Source organism: Microtus oregoni, unplaced genomic scaffold, assembly GCF_018167655.1.
Source record: "Microtus oregoni isolate MIOR12 unplaced genomic scaffold, Mior012 000118F_ref0000498, whole genome shotgun sequence".
NCBI classification, from domain to species: domain Eukaryota; kingdom Metazoa; phylum Chordata; class Mammalia; order Rodentia; family Cricetidae; genus Microtus; species Microtus oregoni.
The window spans coordinates 2058616-2079010 of record NW_024544747.1 but is presented as its reverse complement, the minus strand read 5'-3'; the positions used below and the strand labels follow the sequence as shown (position 1 = coordinate 2079010).

Below are 20395 nucleotides of genomic sequence, written 5' to 3'. Positions count from 1 at the left end.
GACTAAGTGCCATCTGATGTCCTTACTGCATACAGCTTTACTAGAGGGCAGGGACAGAAGCCACAGTCAGAGGCCATGGGGCAGGAACTTGGCGGGGGGAGTGAGGCCAGTCATGATTCTTGGTGGGAAAGGAAGGAGAGGGGGAAACACGGGGAACAGCCAGTGGGAGTCTTCAAAGGTCAGCCATGGAAGGACTGGATTGAGGAGAGAGTGAGGGTAGCCATCCCAGCAGAGGGACAGGGGAGTGGGAGGCATGGGATGGAGAACTCCCGAGCCGGGCAGAGGAGCCAGACAGTGATGGACAGCGTTTCCATGAGATGCCCCGCGTCTTCTCAGTAAAGCAAGAAACAAGGAGTCAAAGGGAAGGAATGGGTGTAGGTAGGATTCAAAGACACCAGCTAAAGATGCCAGGAGCCATGGGAACAGTGTGGGCACAGCAGTGTTGCGAGTATAAGGCTTTGGAACAGCCCTGAAGCTTCTGATTCTGGGCTCCAGGCTTGGCAGGAAGTCAGGTGGAGGATGGAAACCAAAGGGGGTGTATGGGAGGAGTGGGAGCAGGAGGAGGGGCGAGAAAGGACGGCTGTCGGGTCACTTACTTCCGTGTCCTCCACTCTGTGCCCGTCTTTAGTGTCTCTAAACCCAACCACGCCCCCTCTGAGGTAGAAGGTCCGTCTGCAGCAGTCTAGGTGGTATGGCCTGCGGTGCTGGGCATGGCCTTGAGCAGTTTCTGTCCTAATCTTCTTTGCTGCTCTTGATAACCCCGTGAGTTAAAAAGAAAGAGTGCCAGCGTTCTTTTAGTAGCTGAGTCAAGAGAGGCTTGTTCATCCTCAGACATCCAGTGCTGAAAGGGAGCTTTAAGCCCAGCTGGGCTGACTGGGGCCTTGACCATGCTTAACCACTTCCTGCCAAAACCGGCCAAAGTCCCCATACAGGAATTGTCTCTTAAAATCACCCCATTGTTCTTGTAATAGCAAAAAGTAACATATATCCATAGTTTGTAAGTCATATCCCCTCCTTCCCTTCCTATTCTCCCTCCCTCTTCCAATCCTCCCTCGTCCCCCCTCCCTCTCAGAGCCTTGCACACACCAAGGCGTCCAGCTGCATTCCCGTGCTCTAATATGTGACCTGCTGTGCCCTTCACATGTCCTTCAGTCTCACGTGTTCTTCATTAGATTGCCACACATCCTCGTGAGGTTTATAGCCACATGCAAGACAGAGAAAGACACTGCCAACTCTGTGATTGCTGTCTTTATTAGTGGAGTCTGCGATGTTTAATCATTCCAGAAGGGCCTGGCACAAAAACCCTGTGGTTCTTAGCTCTCGATTACGCTAGACTCCTTTTGGGAACGGCATTCTCACCATAGGTCTTCTGCTTTCATCCAGGTCATAGAACTCTGTATGTGGGGGTTCGGATGCCACTGGGCAGGCAGGGCCATCGGCACCACCGCACTCATGGCCAGAAGCACCGGAGACGAGGAGCGCGGGGCAAAGGAACCAGCCAGGGTGAAGAGGTCCTGGAAGCTTTGGCCCATGGTAATACCTTGGGGATAGAGGGGTAGCGCTCTGGGGAGAGGGGAGGTAACACCCTGGGGAGAGAGGACCAGTGTCTATGATTGGGTGGTATGGTGATTCATGGGAATGCAGGAGGCATAGGCAGGTCGTCTTGATTTTCTAGCCCTTGGCTAGGGTTCCCAGGAAGAAGGAATGTTTCTAAGAACTAAAAATGTCTTCCTGAAATTGACATTTCAACACCTCAGTCAACACTATAAGTAATCCTTTGCTATTTAAAATTCGTCAGCTCTCTAGAAAACTAAAAAAATCTATTTTTATGTGTTTGGGTGTTTTGCCTGCATGTATGTTTATGTGCCACATGCTTGCCTGGTGCCTTTGGTGGCTAGAAGAGGGGATATATCCCTGGGACTGGAGTTAGACAGTTGTGAACTACGTGTGGGTGCTGGGAACTGAACTGATTTCTAGGTTCTCATGGGACTTCTGCAAGTGGTCTTAGTTTATAGTTCTGCTCTCTGGTTTAAATGTTTACCCTTAGCCTTTTCCCAAAGAACAAAAGAACTTTTAAATCTGTATTCAGGACATCTATATATTCCCTTAGCTGTAAGGCAGAATGCTATTTTCATTCTGACTTGGAGCTAGATACACATCCAGACCTTTCTCTGTTGGTTTTCTAGACACCCCTTCTCAGCGTGTTCAGTTCATTCTGGGCACTGAGGACGACGAGGAGCATGTGCCTCATGAGCTGTTCACAGAGCTGGATGAGATCTGTCTGAGAGAGGGAGAGGATGCCGAGTGGAAGGAGACGGCCAGGTGAGGCCCTGAAGGAGCCGGGTCAGGAGCTCAGGACAGGCAGGTGCACACCTCTCAGCAGGTGGCAGGCCTGCTTGCCCTGACTCTTCATGGCTGAAGTGGTAGCTAGGAGGCCTGGCTCCTGCTCACACTGATGTAGCTAGCGTTGATGCATGCCCTACTGTGGCTGTTTCCCAGGGTCCGAGAGAGCTAAACAGGCCAGCTGGCCTGATGCCATGTGACAAGGCTGTTAGTCTTCCGTGTTTCTGTCTTTGTGGATTTCTGAAGTCATACAGAGCACAGATAAAAATGTCATTTTTTATTAATATGGTTTGTCAATATGTCCAAATGATAAAGATTAAATTTTTAAATTCCTATAGACAATAAAATAAGTGAAGGTAAGCAAAAGGAAGAAAATGACAGTTACCTTCAATCCTACTGTCCCAAGGAGAAAACAAAGCATATATTTAGGGTCTTATACATATATGTGTTTATAATTTTAGATTTGTCTTTAAATAAAAGTGGGATTAAGGTTGAGCATTGGTGATCCTCACCTTTAGTCCCAGCACTCAGGAGACAGAGGCAAAGGAGTTCAAGGCCAGCCTGGTCTACAACGTGAGTTCCAGGACAGCAAGGGCTGTTACACAGAGAAACCCGGTCTCAAAAAATAAAACAAAAAAGATTTGCACTGTGCCACAACTTGCTTTTCCAGTTTTTTTTTTTGTGTGTGTGTCTGGGTCAGCTGTTCTCTATGACCTTTTAGATATTTTGTTCTCTTGGAAAAAAAAAACATCTTCTGTCTGTGGCATCTCATTATTGGCCGTGTTTGCAGGTGGCTGAAGTTTGAAGAGGATGTTGAAGATGGGGGAGAGCGCTGGAGCAAGCCTTATGTGGCTACCCTCTCTCTGCACAGTCTGTTTGAGCTGAGGAGCTGCCTCATCAATGGCTCTGTCCTCCTGGACATGCGTGCAAGCAGCATAGAAGAAATTTCAGGTAAGGCTAACAAAGGGCCGAGACATTTTGTATAAGTAGAAAGTATAAGAGGCAGGTGTTCTGGTGCACACCGGTAATTCTGGAAGTTGGCAGGGCTGAAGCAGGGGAAAGACGGGTTCAAGGCCTGCACTATACAGTGGTACTTTATCTTAAGCAAAACAGACAGAACAAGGAAGTCAGAAAGAAAGAAAATGAAAGGGCTGCTCAGGTGGCTCAGTTAGTAAACATATTTGCTGGGCAACTTGAGTCCCACCCAGAAACTCATAACGGAAGAAGTGACTTACGAAAGTTGTCCTCTGTCCTCCACGAAGACCCGATGGCGCACGCCTTCATCACACACACGTGCACACTAATAATTGTGACAGTCATAAAAACTCCAAGAAGAAAATTAAATTAAAGATTTAGCAGTATAGCCGGGCGGTGGTGGCGCATGCCTTTAATCCCAGCACTTGGGAGGCAAAGGCAGGTGGATCTCTGTGAGTTCGAGACCAGCCTGGTCTACAAGAGCTAGTTCCAGGACAGGCTCCAAAACCACAGAGAAATCCTGTCTCGAAAAACCAAAAAAAAAAAAAAAAAAGATTTAGCAGTATAAAATATGTCATCTAGAACAGATATGCAGGAACGTGAGCCGTAGCATTCCCATGTTTCAGCGTGGCATGCAGGATAGACCCGTCTGGTGGGGTTTTCTGATGTGAACAGACTTTAAGATACTGTGTTTGGGGCGCAGCTTTGGAGACTACCAGATGGCATATGGAACACTTCCCCTCAGATTGACTCCATTCTACTAGACAGGTTAAAGATTTCTCCATTCCAAGTGTCTAAATAATCATGCCTCTTTAAGGACTTTTGGGACCCCGGGGGATGGAGGTCAGTACTGATGGACTCCTGTGCGAACTCTTTCCGAAGGCGGTGCCCCAGTTGTACTCCCAACTGTGGGGGAAGTAGAATTAAAAAAAAAAAGTGAGTTCAGGGTTAGAGTCACGTTCACTGCTCTAGAGATAGTGGAACCTGCGAGAATGGAGCCCCAAAGTACAGTTTATACCCTGAAGACAGCACCACAGGCAAGTCTCAGGTAGTGGGCAAGCTGCCCTTAGCAATTGACAAAAACATGTTCTCTGTGGAGGCTTATAAAAACAGTAGCCAATCAGAAAGAGTGGACTCACCCTGTCCAATCAATACACCTCATACAAACAGTAGCCAGTCATAAAGAATAAACTTACTCCTGTCCAATCAATACACCTCATACAAACAGTAGCCAGTCATAAAGAATAAACTTACTCCTGTCCAATCAATACACCTCATACAAACAGTAGCCAGTCGTAAAGAATAAACTTACTCCTGTCCAATCAATACACCTGGAAGGGGCACAAAAGCACATCCCAGAACAGTTAGGTGTTTTTTAAGAAACTGAGGTCCCAACACTCATGGTTTCTTGGAGTTTTCCCAGAGCACTTTTATCTTCCCTCACACGACTCAACTCATAGACTGTAGTCCAAGTGGGTCGCATCTGTATTTCATCAACTTCTGACTATGTGTCTAAATGCCCGTGAAGTACCCCAGAAAGTTTGTGCCCTGTTTTTAGTGGAGGAGCCCCGGAGAGTTAGTGATATTATAATCATCAAGAATGAGGAGACCCTGCTGAAGTCTTGGGGGTAGTACTTGATCAAATTAGCTGTAAGAAAGACGGAGGGTGAGCTAAAGGGAGCGTGAACCAGGTTGTTGGATCTGACCAGATGAGATGGTGCTCCACTGCAGAGGAAGGAGACCTTCCCTCCGCCACCCCCTGCTCAGGGCTGCTCCTTCCTGGACCCCAGATTTGGTACAAACCACATCCAAGCACCTGTTTCTAAGGCAATCTTTTATAAGTGGGGAAGAAAAGTTTAAGTGGCTGCTGTCTGACTCAGGCAGAAAAAGAAGCAGCAGATGACCTTGCAGGTGGAATTTTAGGAGAAGGGAAGGGGGTCCATGTTACAGTGGGCTAGGATGCAGTGGTGACAGAGGTAGGGCTGAGTGGGGAAGGGGAAGCAGATGAGGGAAGGGGGTCCTCTTAAGTGGGCTAGGATGCGGTGATGACAGAGGTAGAGCTGAGGGAGGATGGGGAAGCTGATGAGGGAAGGGGGGCAGGAATATTTGTCCCAGAGGGACAAAGGACCGCCTCCAGATAGGAGGAGACAGATGTGGCACATAGGCACATAACGGTAAAGTAGGAGAAATCTGTATTAGGGTGAGGTGTTTAATTTTAATTGGGCATGTTAATTAGGTGAGTCAAAGGGGGCTTCTGATAGCTGGACTCGAGTCAGCCTCAGGAGGAGGAGGTGGAAAACAAGGGAAGAAACCTTGGTGGCAGCTTTAGGAATGCAACCCAAAGGTTTTTAAGCAAGGCAGAGGGGCTGGGGGAGAAGGGTAAGACCTGGCAGAGCCACCTGCTCCAGTGGGCCAGTGTCCCCTCAGTGGACCCTACAGCAAGGGCTGATTGCTAGAGCAGCTCAGGAGGTAGAGTGGTGGGAATCACTTGATGGACTGGTTTGGGGCAGGAAGGGAAGAATGTTCAGGATTCTAGTTTGTGGCTGGATGACTAGAAAATCCGCAGATCTGGTGGCTGGAAAGAGGATGAGTTTTATTTTGTACTTGCTAAGTTTTAGGGTGTGGGTACATCCAGATGATGTCTGCTCATGATCGGATCTTTGATGTGACTTGAGATAGGTCACACCGGTCCATGGCATTTGGTGCTTACAGTCTCCTTGCAGTTGAGATCATTGAGGATAAAAATGGGGGTGGGGACACCACCTGTCTGAGGATGACTGCGGGGACATAAGCAGGCTGATAGAAGCGAGTCTCCCGTGGAGACTGAGCTCAGGAGTGCAGATGGTGAGGGGACAGCCAGTGCCAGCTGCCAAGCCTGTGTTAGCCACCAGGACTGCTGCAACCCAAGTCCACATGTGTGGTGGTAACACCTGGAATGCCAGCACTCAGAGGGTAAGGCAGGTAGATCAAGTTCAAGACCACTCTGGGCTTGTGGCAAGATCTCGTCTCAAAACCAATCAAACAATCAGTTCGGAAGCCGGAAATCTGAAATGAGTTCTTGGCAGAGCTGTGTTCTTAAAGGCCCAGAGCAGACACGGATTTTCGTGACACTTTGGCGCTTGGCAGGGAGCGGCAGGTGATTCTTAAAGTAGGATTGTTTGCTTTTGAGAATTTTAAGTGGGAAGAGAAAAGCTAAAAACAATAGCTAGAAAAGGGCCCTCGTGGAATTTTCTTCTTTCAAAGTGCAGGATTTTGAAGCATGAGTGTATATGAGAGAAGAAATAATCATTATAAAGGCTAAATATGCAGGACTCCCGCCTTGATTGCTCACCCCTCTGGTCCCGGCACATAGAACAGGTAGGAGGACCAGCTGCTCACAGCTCAATGTGGCGGCCATCAGCATGGGGAGACATCGGCGCTGTCCTCTCTGTATAGGGGAGACTGAGAAGAGAGTGGTCATGTAATTCCAAGGTCAGATGGGTCAGGAATAATGGAACTAGGGATAGAGTGTAGGGCCTGAAGCTCTGGACATTTATCTAGAGCCCTGATGACAGAACCAAGTAAGACCTTCCGCAAACCTTGATAGTTTGAATGCTGGTGATTGGCTTCAGTGAGCAGTTAACTAATTTAAATAATACATTTTTAAACTTTATTATTTCATTTTATATTCGTATTTTGTCTGCATGTATGTCTTCTGGAAGAGCCGCCCATGCTCTAAACCACGGAACCATCTCTCCATCCCCAATTTAACCTTTCTTTAGGCTGCGCTTTCTTTTTTTTATATATACTTTTTTTAAATTTATTTATTTATTAAAGATTTCTGCCTCCTCCCCGCCACCGCCTCCCATTTCCCTCCCCCTCCCCCAATCAAGTCCCCCTCCCTCATCAACTCAAAGAACAATCAGGGTTCCCTGACCTGTGGGAAGTCCAAGGACCACCCACCTCAATCCAGGTCTAGTAAGGTGAGCATCCAAACTGCCTAGGCTCCCACAAAGCCAGTACGTGCAGTAGGATCAAAAACCCATTGCCATTGTTCTTGAGTTCTCAGTAGTCCTCATTGTCCGCTATGTTCAGCAAGTCCGGTTTTATCCCATGCTTTTTCAAACCCAGGCCAGCTGGCCTTAGTGGGTTCCCGATAGAAAATCCCCATTGTCTCAGTGTGGGTGCACCCCTTGTGGTCCAGAGTTCCTTGCTCGTGCTCTCTCTCCTTCTGCTCCTTATTTGGACCTTGAGATTTCAGTCCGGTACTCCAATGTGGGTCTCTGTCTCTGTCTCCTTTCATTGCCTGATGAAGGTTAATATTCAGGAGGATGCCTATATGTTTGTCTTTGGATTCACCTTCTTATTTAGCTTCTCTAGGATTGCGAATTATAGGCTCAATGTCCTTTATTTATGGCTAGAAACCATTATGAGTGAGTACATCCCATGTTCCTCTTTTTGGGTCCGGCTTACCTCACTCAGGATAGTGTTTTCTATTTCCATCCATTTGTATGCAAAATTCAAGAAGTCCTTGTTTTTTACTGCTGAGTAGTACTCTAATATGTATATATTCCATACTTTCTTCATCCATTCTTCCATTGAAGGGCATCTAGGTTGTTTCCAGGTTCTGGCTATTACAAACAATGCTGCTATGAACATAGTTGAGCATATACTTTTGTTGTATGATAGGGCCTCTCTTGGGTATATTCCCAAGAGTGGTATTGCTGGGTCCAGGGGTAGGTTGATCCCGAATTTCCTGAGAAACCGCCACACTGCTTTCCAAAGTGATTGCACAAGTTTGCATTCCCACCAGCAATGGATGAGTGTACCCCTTTCTCCACAACCTCTCCAGCAAAGGCTATCATTGGTGTTTTTGATTTTAGCCATTCTGACAGGTGTAAGATGGTATCTTAAAGTTGTCTTGATTTGCGTTTCCCTGATCGCTAAGGAAGTTGAGCATGACCTTAAGTGTCTTTTGGCCATTTGAACTTCTTCTGTTGAGAATTCTCTGTTCAGCTCAGTGCCCCATTTTATAATTGGGTTGATTATAGGCTGCACTTTCAAGAATCCACTGGATTTCAAGGTTGCAGCATCCCTGACAGTTACAACAATGCAGGGCTCATGGAGGAAGGACAGTAGAGTTAAGACAGTAATCGTGGGCTCTTAGTCAGCCAGAGCTGGACACGAACCCTGGCTCTTCGGCTTCGCAGATGTAAGAGCTTGGGGACTTTTGTAAGAACCGTCCCTTGGTTTCTTTGTTTGGAAGAACTCTGGCTGAGAAGTTAAGAGCATTTGCTCCTCCTGCAGAGGACTCAAGTTTGGTTCCCAGGACCACATTGTGTGGCTCATGGCCACTTGTAACTCCAGCTACAGGGGAGCTGATGATTCTCTTCCAGTCTTCCTGGGTACCTGCACACATATGGGGCATATACACACACATAAATAAAGATAAAAAATCCATTTTAAAATAGAATTAAAAAAGAATTTTCATCAAAATGCCCACTTTTTGAGTTTCAGTGAGGACTGGACAGATGAAAACCCCATGGTACAGTTCTGGGCATGCATTAAATACTCAGAGACTTCATTCCCTAAGCAATGGTTGGAGCTAAGTATAATGGTATAGTCACCGTGATTAAGTCCTACCTTAAAATTTTTTTAATTAATTAGATTTATTTTATATGGATTAGTCATTTGATATCATGTGTGCATGTACACCGCATGCCTGGTGCCCTTGGGGGCTATAAGAGGGTGTTGGGTCTCCTAGAACTGGAATTACAGATGGTTATGACCACCATGGGGGTACTCGGAATAGAACCCAGGTTCTTTGTAAGAGCAGTCAGTGTTCTTATCCATGGGGCCATCTCTCCAGCTCCGGTAAGCCCCACTCTTGCAGAAAGGTCACATTAACCCAGGAATTCATGGCAGCCTATGTAGCATAGTGACACTCTGTCCCTAAACCATGTGTTCACATTGTTGTCTCGTTGTTAAATAAGCAAAGGACGGTGTTCCATAGCTACAAAACCCAAATGCTCCTTCAGACAGGAAGCTGAAACCACCTTGGTGACCCTAGGAGAGCAGCTCGTCTCTGCCTTTTGCCCATTCCCCTGCCACCTCATACCCTTCCCCTTGGGTTCCTGAACTCTCCGTCTGAGTGTTGCTGTGAATGTCTCTTTCCTAGACCTGATACTGGACCAGCAAGAACTGTTCAGTGACCTGAATGACAGTATGAGGGTTAAAGTGCGGGAAGCCCTTCTCAAGAAACACCACCATCAGAATGAGAGGCGGAGGAACAACCTCATCCCCATTGTCCGCTCCTTTGCTGAGGTTGGCAAGAAGCAATCGGACCCACATTCCATGGACAAAGATGGTAAGGACTTGGGGGGGGGTCTCTCTTTTTTCCTCTCTGTTGAAAACACATTTGGGGACCAGTTGGTGATGCGAAATTACTGGAGGGAGAGGCTGTGACACTTAGACCCCTGGACTCTTTGATGGGTAGTGAGCTGGGTGACTAGGATGCTCCCTTCTCCCTGTGCCCTTGGATAGCATCCCAGGGGGGACTGCGAGGTGAGGGATGTATCCCCGCGTGCTCCCAAAGAAGGTGTAGCTCTGGGGAGAATGGTCACATCGATGAGGAGCTGGGCCAGAGAAGGTGAGCTGCAGCCTTGTCCAGTTAAACAAAAGTCTGCTTAGACACAAACTACCGTGGTCTAGCCAGGCCTCCAGGCTTGTGCTTTGGCTCCACCCCCTGGAGAGTGTATGGCCCTGGACAATCTTCACATGGCACTTAATAAAGACAATGGCGGGACCTTCCTTCCATTTGTTGTGGGATTTCTGTGTGTTAGCTTAGGTCCAGAGCCTGTGTACAGGCGTGGGTGGGCCCAGCTGTTAACCGCTTCTCTTGCCATGGCTGGGCAAGGCCTCACCTGCAGCTTCTCCTCCTTTGCTGGCAAGCTGTTTGCTAAGCTCTCTGCAGAGGTGCTCGCGCACTGAGGGTCAGGATGGCTCTCTGCAGAGAGAAAGGAAGATAGGAAGGTAATGGAGGACTAGACCTCTGCCTTCTTAGCACTGAGTGCTGGGACAGACGTGACGGACCCTGCTTCATAGTCCTCCCAGCCTGTAGAGGTCACAGCTGGCTGTGATGGATGGCTGGATCTGAGGGGAAGGAGGGGCAAGCCATTGGCAGATTCTGTTTGACTGTCTCCAAATAGGTCAGACTGTTTCTCCTCAGTCTGCTCCAACTACAAGTCTCGAGGTGAAAAATGGAGTGAATTGCGAGCACAGTCCTGTGGATCTAAGCAAGGTGAGGAGACATGGCAGGTTGACTTCTAGACCGAAGGTTATCTGTAGTGGAGCCCAGGGTCTTCTGGAATCTTTCTGGGGTCTGGTAAGCTCCGACGGCTCATGAGCCTTCCCCAAGAGCAGCACTGCTTCTGTGGAAAGGGACGCCATCTTCCTTGTTGTCTCCCTCTGCACACTCAGCCGGCCGACTCAGCACAGCGAAGGCAGACTGCTGCTGAGGCCCCACTGACCCTGCTCCCGGTGCATTAGTGACCCTCTGGCACCTGATGCCGTGCAGTCCCTCTCACTGTTGTCACTGCAGTATTTGCCGCTGCCTCCTAAAGCTCGTGATGGAGGGCTGTGGCTGCTGCATCTGATGGAGCAGTCAGTATTTGCAAGGAGACATAACATGACCCAGAACTCCCGAGGCGCTTCCTCCCAGCGGAGCATGGTGGGGTGGGATGAAAGTTCTCGGACTTAAACTTTGATTCTTGAGGTGGCTCAGTGGCTAAAGGTGTTGCTGCCTGAATTCTGCCCTGAAACCCACACAGTGGTGGAGGAACTGATTTTCACAAGGTGTTCTCTGGCTTCCATACATGGACTGCAGCATGTGTAGACACACACACATACAACACTCACACCCACACCCACACCCCACACACTAAATTATATATAGTGTATATGTGCTATAAATGATAAATGTGTGTATGTGTGCGTGCACACACGTGCAGGTATTCTAAACTCCGTAGTTGTAGTCAGCTTTCTTTCCCTGAATCTTAATCACTTCCCCCCTTTGTTTTTAAGTAGTGGACTGATCTGATCTATGATCGCTCCATTCAGGGTTTTTATAAAGATCAAATAAAACAGTGAGGAACTCTTCTGTAGCCTTGAGTGATACTTGAAGAGAATGATTGCCAGCGAAGCCGATGGCTCCTAAATTCTCAAAGACTCCTGTGTACTTTCAGGTGGACCTTCATTTCATGAAAAAAATTCCCACTGGGGCAGAGGACTCCAATGTCTTGGTTGGAGAAGTGGACACTCTGGACCGTCCCATCGTCGCCTTTGAGAGGCTGTCCCCAACTGTGCTCCTCTCCGGCTTGAGAGAAGTACCTGGAACAAAGCAGAGGCTGGTCTGGCTGGTCTCTGCCTCGCCAGTGCTGGGATTATGAACCTGTGCTGCCAACTCCGGCTCCTCCCACTCCCCTACCTCATGGGCTCTGGGGATCTAGCTCAGCTCCTTATCTGTTGCAGGAGATTTGTTTGTATTGTTGCTCCAAAACTATCATTGGGGTTGAACTTTGGTTCAGAGGAGCCACATTCAGCTGGCTGGAATAAACCATAGAGTTTCCTGATGGACCCAGATGAAGAATAGAGAAGACACAGAGAGAAGTAAGGAGGGGCTTGGAAAGAACTGTGGCCCTTTTAGATTTGGGAAGGTGGAGAGGAGGGTCAGTTGAACATTTCTTGTGCTGCTCTGTGAAACTAAAGGTATCCAAAGAAATGAAATTTGGCAAATGGATATACTTCATTTTGCAGAGTTTGAAAAATTAAAGTATGTGTACCATACCATAGATATATATTCAGGATTTCAATGGGCAACTGCTTGAGTTTTGAAAAGGCTGATTCTATAATCACACATTTATTAGAAGTTATGGCCATCATGTGGATACCTAGGCAAATGAAATAGTTTTTTGCTTCTTATACTATAAAGCATGCTATAGGTATACCACACAATCCCACAGGGCAGGCAGTTATAGAAAGCTCTAATCCAACTCTAATAGAGATGCTTAATAAACAGAAAGGGGTAATTAAAACCCCCAGAGATAGATTGCACAGTGCTCTAGTAACTTTAAAGATTTTTAATGCTAATGAGAAAGGAACTAGAGCTGTAGAGAAATGTTGGATAACAGAAAAATCTGCTGAATTAAATCAGCCTCTATACTTTAAAGATGTGTTGACTTCAGAATGGAAACCAGAACGTGTGTTACACTGGGGAAGAGGTTTTTCTTTTGTTTCCACTGGAGAAGAAAAGCTATGGATACCATCACGACTGATAAAGATTAGATTCAAATGGGAGGGCCCTCTTGTTTAGGAGAGGCAATAGTTCATGAAACAGCATGGCCAGACGTCTAAATTAACTTACAAGACTAACCAATGCCTTTCATTTCATCAGACTTAACCTGCCAGAGAGGGAAACTCCCCAGAGTTAGAGAGGGTTTTGTTTTTTATCTTTCAGGAGAATGAAAGCATCCAACTAAAGAATCTAGAGATCACTGGACAAAGAAGACATCTGACTAAGAAGGATGAATCATGCAGAGAAAATGTCCCGAGGAAAAGCGTATATTGGCTTAAGGGTATAGCACATTTTCAGCAGGAAAAAATTAGATAAATTTTCCCAAATCTTTGTTTCTGCTGTTCCCTACAGACATTGAAGGGAAATGGTCTTTTTGTAGCCCCGGTCCAATTAACAATTAAAGCTGACTTTAGAGTTGGGGTGTGGCTCAGTCCTCTATTCTGTGTTCTTTTGTTTTGATTATTATATTGCGTGGGGATGCTTTCTTTTTATCCAGTCTATTTGGTTTTCTTGTACCTTCATAGGAATATCCTTCTTTAGGTTGAGAAAGTTTTCTTGTATAATTTTGTTGAATATATTTTCTGGGCCTTTTAGCTGTAATTCTTCTCCTTCTTCTACTCCTATTATTCTTAGGTTTGGTCTTTTCTTGGTGTCCCAATTTCCTGGATGTTTTGGGTTAAGAATTTGTTGGATTTGTTTTGTTCTTTAATCAGTGAGTTTATTTCCTCTATAGTATCTTCAGTGTCCGAGATTCTTTCTTCTATCTCTTGTATTCTGTTGGTAATACGTGTCTCTGTAGTTCCTGTTCCTTTACCCAGTATTTCCATATCCAGCCTTCCCTCGGTTTGTGTTTTCTTCACCTCAGTCCTTCTCTAAACTCAAGCATGCTTGCTAAAGGAAAAATCCAAAATCTCTGTTTCATGTCAGAAGAGTCACCTGGTATGGGACAAAAGAAAACCCAAAGTAAGGGACTATTCTATTGTCACTAATCTCATAATTCTTTGATTTTATTTTGACTTTTAAATTTAAAACTTTTCTTAAGATATAAATATTGTCTCAAAATTTATAAGGTTGATACATACATATTTCAACTTTCTGTCATGATATTAATGGTCATATAGAGTACTACATAATTTTAGAAATAGACTTAATGTGACTCTATGTGTGATTTTGGGCTTGACCCTAAACAGGTAATTAGGAATGAGGCTTGTGTATCTCAGGTGTATTTAGTAGATTGTGGTCCTTTATTCTCTCTGAGATCTGCTGCATATGACATTTAAAATGTTTAAATTTTCTGCAGTGAACCATGACACTAACAGTGACCTTTGAAGTCTCCAAAAGAGTAATGGGGCCCCACATCAATGATTCCACCTGGATTGTCGTAATGCCACTAAGGTGACAAACACTACTCGAAGATCGGCTTTGGACTGCAAACTGCTCAGGGCAATTTCAAGGCAGTCAGCTAAAACAGTCCAGCATCAGAGACTACTCCAGCCAGGCCTTCAGATGAGCCTCGCATTTTCCCTTCACACTGAGACTAGACAACAAGTAATACAGCCTGATTTCCCAAGACTTGATCTTTCTTTTCTTACCATGAAGGTTTATTTATGATCAGTTATTTCAAAGGCAGAAGTGACTGTCAAGTTAGACTTGAGATTGGAGTGTCTTCCATCAAACTAAACAGAGTCTCTCTGAACTGTGTTCATTTATGTCTGTTTATTCAGCAAGCAATGCCACGAACATACAGTGAGCACAAGGACGTTGACATCCAATGCATCAGCCATCCGGGCGCAGAACACTCCTGTCTTTAGTGACACACCGAGAATGTGATCTGCAAGGATGCCAGTACCCAATGTATCAGACATTCAGGCACAGAACACTCCCGTCTTTAGTGACGCACCCAGGATGGTACTCAATGTATCAGCCATCCGGGCGCAGAACACTCTTGTCTTTAGTGACACACCCAGGATGTGAGCTGCAAGGATGCTGGTACTTAATGTATCAGCCATCTGGGCGCAGAACACTCCTGTCTTATTGATGCACCCAGGATGGTGAGCTATAAGGATGCTGGTACCCAATGTATCAGCCATCCAGGTGCAGAATCACCAGTGGAATCAAATAGAAGACCCGGATATTAACCCACAAATCTATGAACACCTGATTTTCGACAAAGGAGCTAAAAGTATACAATGGAAGAAAGAAAGCATCTTCAACAAATGGTGCTGGCACAACTGGATGTTAACCTGTAGAAGAATGAAAATAGATCCATATCTTTCACCATGCACAAAACTCAAGTCCAAATGGATTAAAGACCTCAATATTAATCTGGACATATGCTTATCTTATAATGTATACAAGTGCATCCTCTCTGGCAAGCATGGACACATGCTTATCTTAGAACCTATACAAGCACATCAAAGTCATCAGACCAACAGTCATCCTTTATTTTTAATTACTTATTTCAACAAATTTATTTCCTTTTCAAATCTAAAAAAAATTTTTTAAAGTTTTTTATTTTATATACCAACCATAGTTCCCTCTCCCTTCCCTCCTCCCACTCTCTGCCACCTTTCCCCCCACCCCATCCCCCCATCCAATACTCAGAAAGGGTAAGTCCTTCCTTGGAAAGTCTACAAAGTATGGCATATCAAGTTGAGGCAGGATCAAGCTCCTCCCCTGACCCATGAATGAGCAAGGTATCCCTCCATAGGGAATGGGCTCTACAAAGCCGGGTCATACACTGGGAATAAATCCTGGTCCCACTGCCAGTGGCCCCACAGACTGCCCAAGCCATAGAACTATTACCCACTTTCAGAGGATCTAGTTCCATTCTATGTAGGTTCCCCAGTTATCAGTCCAGAGCCAATGAGCTTCCATTAGCTCAGATCAGTTGTCTCTGTGGGTTTCTCCATCATAACCTTGACCCTTTGCTCATTTACCAGGACTTGATCTTTATCTCAATATTCTAAGAGTTCCCTAAAAGATACCATCACCCCCAGACAACAGGAAGTAATTTTAAGAACACGACATCCAGATACCCAAGAGGTGGGGTGGGTGGGTTTGGGTCGTTCGGTGGTTGTTTGTCATGATTTGGGGGGTTGGTTACAAGTTGTTATTGCTCATGGTCAGGGAGGAGGCTAAGTGAAGGAGATTAGATTCCTTAGTTATGACAGAAATAAATTAGGTACAAAACTTTGGATTCATCAAGAGAAGAGAGATAATGGAATATTTTCTCTGAATTTTCCAGATACAAATAGACTGGACATTGTGAATATAATTCTTATCTGATAATTGATCTTACTTTCTATATTTTACTGTGTTAGAGTTAAAACCTTTCCTTTTTATTTAGACAGAAGGGTTGGAAATGTGGGAGATCGGTTTGTATTGTGACTTTGAAACTCCCAGTGGAACTAAACCTTGATCAAGAGAGCAGAGTGCACATTCAGCTGGCCGGGAATAAACCCGAGAGTTTTCTGGTGGGCCCAGATGAAGATAGAGAGACACGGGGAGGAAAATGAGGGGCTTGGAAAGATTGGGCTTTATATCTGGGAAAGTAGAGAGGAGGGTCAGCTGAACCTTTTCTCTGTCACTCTGTGGACCTGTCATGCTTTACCTTAATATCTGACTCCTCAGCTTTATTTATTAATAGAACAATAAAAGAAGCTGCTATATGTATCCTCTCAAGACAAACATTTTACTAACCGAGCTATCTCCAGCCAGTCTGCTAACACTGCATGAGGCTGTTCAGGACCTGACTACCCACTTCATGAGAGTCCACTCAGACAATCCCCGCTTGTGTCGACCTCTTGCAGTGTTCCTTCCTCACCCGTCCCCATCAGGTTGAGTTCTTACAGCGAGGTCTTTGATCCATTTGGGCTATTTCTGCACAAGGGAGAGGACTCGGCTTCAGTTTCTCTATGTGGATATGCAGTTTTGCTGGTGCCATTTGTTTTGAAGTTGACTTTCTCCCAAGTGTGCTTTTCAGTAACTTCGTCAGAATTCGGGTGGCTACAGAAGCATGATTTTATACCTGGACACTCTGTCTGCTTCCACTGAGTGTGTTTCTGTGCCAATGCCACACTGGTTTTGTTGCTTTGGCTTTGCAGTAGAACTTGAAGAAAATGTGGCCATCCCTCCAGTGGTTTTCTTCTCTCTTGAGATCTCTTCTATCTTTATGGCCTTTGGTGCCTCCATGTACAGTTTAGGATTGTTTTTCTAGTTCTGAGAAGAATGGTATCGGAATTTTGACGAGAACGCTATTGAATGGTTGAAATTTGCTTGTGTTTCTGGCACTTTCAACTAAAAGGATACGACAAAAGAATAATGGGAATGATTATACTAACATTGCTATAGGGAAGTAGGATAACAATAAATCAAAGAATAACATCAAGAGAGTTGATTTTGTGTATGTTCACTCAAACTCAGGTCCAGTGAAGAGGAAACATAGGAAATGAGGCCTCTGATCCACAGGCCCTGAGCAGTCACTCACACTGTAGGAGTGACCTGCTGTCCTTCGAGGCTATGAACCAAGCAAATCCCTAGGTCTTAGCAGTGGACGGAAGACTGGGGAAGTGGTCACCATGGAAGGTGAGCAGAGGTGATCTTCAAATAGAGAGGCTGATCCAGAGTATTCAGAGTCTGCCCACCTACCTCTCTGTGTGGGGATCCCTGCAAACACTATAGCCAGCTGTGCCAGCTGTGCCAGCTGTGCTGTGACCGAGGATGTCAGGAAAGAAATTGGTTCAGCGTGGTTGAACCTAGACTGGCTCAAACTGACTCTGACTCCTCGTAGTTTATTTTTGGTCTATTTAGGCACAGCACAGATTTGGAAGAAAGATTCCTTGTGACAATTATCACAACAAAGCTTAAGGCGTGGGCACATCAAAACTCCTTTGCAAAGTACCTGTGACCTCTTCTGCAAGAATAGGCTCTGGGGCTGGAGAGATGGCTCAGAGCACTGGCCGCTCTTCCAGAGGACCTGAGTTCAATTCCCAACACCCACAAGGCAGCTTACAACTGTCTGTAATTCCTGTCACACAAGCACACCTGTGGGCAAAACACCAGTGCACATAAAATACAAATAAACAAATTGTGTCTATTGACTGACAATGCTGGGAGTGTGGGGGATTCAGGGGATGCCTAGCTCTACAGACAGCAAATGATCACCAGGCTATAAAGAACATCCACACCAGCCTTCGCAGTAGAAACCAGGTGAGATCCCTTTTGCTGAAGAGAAAAGCCTGCCTGTATAACATTCTTTCTTTCTTTACTGCTTCCTGTGAGCAGGAGGTGGACATTGTGCTCTCTGCACATCAGGGCACCCTCTTGCTGGAAATCACCGTTCCCATTTCCTTAGGAGCGTGGACTCTGTGTTGTGGATGTTCCGTGAAACTCCTCATTCCTGGCCCTTGTGGGGGTCTCCTCTACTGTACATAAGTGGTTTTTCTGTAACTTGCATTGTGTGTAGGTATGGTCATGGCTGTAACGATCCCTGCCTTTTTTTCCCCCGTTTCTTTCTTTTGGGTGCTGGCTGGAGCTTAAGTATGTTCCTCTGGAGCCCGGCAGTGGTGGCGCATGCCTTTAATCCCAGCACTCGGGAGGCGGAGGCAAGCAGCTCTCTGTGAGTTTGAGGCCAGCCTGGTCTACAAGAGCTAGTCCAGCACAGGCACCAAAGCTACAGAAAAACGTTTTCTCAAAAAACAAGCAAAAAAAAAAAAAAAAAAACCAACCCAAAATGTAAACAACAAACACAAAAACAAAACCCACAAAACAAAACCCAAAACAAGTATGTTCCTCTGGTAGTTTGGGCATTTGCACTCTTCCTCTGAGATGTAAACCCTGCCTCACCCTCTTCTCACTGTCTCCTGTGTGGCCACAGGCACACAGCATGGCTCTCTCCCTCTCTCCCTCCTTTTCCCTCCTCCCCCAGCTGCTAGGATTTACAGCTTGCTTGCCTTGGTGCTGTCCTTCTAACTCTGTCAGAATTATCCTCAAGATTAAAAAAGCCCAAACCAACCAACATCAAGAAAACAAAACGAAACTTACCGCCCATAAAAACAAAACTAAAAAAAGTTCATAATGATTTTGATTCGCACTCCATGCGTAAACATTATCCATTTGTAGAAAAAAGATGTGAAAAGTTCCTGTCATTATCAATTAGAGGGTTAATTGCTGGATACTGAATGCAAGAGATGAGTTATTCAGAAAAACAGACCCAAGTCACAGTATTGCAATAAATTCAATTAAGGTGGCAAATATGGCTGGAGTGTGGTAGATCATATGGCATTAAACAAATCGGGCTTTGTGTCTCCCTGGAGACACACAGGACAGAAAACAGCAGAGGTGATGTACGAGGGTTATGAGCCTGTTTCCTATCTATCTCAAAAGTAGGAAGTAAGGTAGTCGTGTATATCAGTCTGCTTCCTGTTGCATAAACACCATGACACCAAAAGAAACTCAGGAGGAAAGGGTTTGTTTACCTTACAGCTTACAGTCCACTATGAAGAGAAGCCAGGGAGGAACCTGAGAAAGGACCTGAGGCAGAGGCCCAGGGGTGACTCTGCTTGCAGTGAGCTGAGCCCTTGCACATCAATCATAATCAGGAAAATACCCAATAGACATGCCTCCAGCCAGTTCAACAATGGAGGCCTTTTCTTCATTGAGGGTCTTCACATTTAACTCTTTCTGCATCAAGTTGACAAAAAACACAGCAACAAAGTCCAGGCAGGACACAGCAGGCACAGCAGGTGGGCACGGCAGCACGGGCACACCACAGGCACTGCAGTGCCTGCAAGGCAGCAGGCATAGGCACATTTGTTCCTGTAGAAATGGCCATAAGAAGCGGGAATGTGCACTCCTAGGTCATAGGTTTCCTGCCTCCTGATAGTAAGTTTCTCTACTAATGCAGTGGGCCAGGTGAAGCTGAACCAAAAATATGACAATAGGTTTATTAGAGCAAAGTAACTCCCAGGTGAGTTCTCTGGTCCCAGAGATTGAGGCCCAACAAGTTGCACCTCCAAGCTAAAGCACGGACACTTTATAGGTTTTAGGTGAGGAGCAATGATGTGTTCACCACAAGCTGGGCTTGTGCCCAAGTATGGTCAAAAGTTGACAGCTTAGGTGGGGATTTGGGCTGCTGGTGGCAACAGGGAAGGAAACTGCATAATTGCCAAGAATGTGGAAGTGCAAGGCAGAGAAACAAGGCCAGTAAGCAGCCTCCATCCATGTTCTCTGCTTCAGTTCCTGCCTCCAGCTTTGAACCTCAGCTTTCCTCATTGATGGATGGTGAAGTGTAGTAGAAAACAAACCCCAGTCTATCCGAGTTGCTATCAGTCATGGCGTTTATCACAGCAGTGGAAACCTAACTAGGAAAGACCCAAAATGAGACTAGATCCCTCATCTTTTTAAGTCCCTTGAGGGAGACTCCCATTGACTATCACAATAAAGACCAGTATTTCCTGAGGGTCTAATTCTCTACAGTGGTGCAACCACCCTAGAAGATTCCAGCCAGGGCTTGTTAAGATTAACCCCTTCTGGTCCTGACTGAAGGCAGGTTTTGCTGTGAGGCCACTCTACCTTGAGACCAAAGCAGGCTTGGTCCTAGCCATCCATCCCAGAAGGCTGTTCATGTCACCCCTGAGAGATAAGCAGGGTCAAAGCACTGACAAGAGTCAAAGGTCACCTTCCAGAGCAGATCTAGAGCTGGGAGTGGCTCTAGCAGATGTGATAACTCAAATGGACTTAACA

The 20395-nt window shown here is 45.9% G+C and overlaps 1 protein-coding gene across 1 annotated transcript in view; it reads left to right on the top strand.

Annotated features, from left to right (window-relative positions):
- LOC121444168 (electroneutral sodium bicarbonate exchanger 1-like) overlaps window positions 1-13068 on the top strand; it is a 34489-nt gene extending 21421 nt beyond the window's left edge. Inside the window, exons 3-8 of the mRNA XM_041645964.1 lie at window positions 1384-1533; window positions 2187-2322; window positions 3134-3294; window positions 9476-9664; window positions 10506-10597; window positions 11541-13068. Coding sequence (XP_041501898.1) covers window positions 1384-1533; window positions 2187-2322; window positions 3134-3294; window positions 9476-9664; window positions 10506-10597; window positions 11541-11744 — 932 coding nt within the window. The 3' untranslated portion in view covers window positions 11745-13068. The remainder of the gene's footprint in view (window positions 1-1383; window positions 1534-2186; window positions 2323-3133; window positions 3295-9475; window positions 9665-10505; window positions 10598-11540) is intronic.
- Window positions 13069-20395: the final 7327 nt, after the last annotated feature.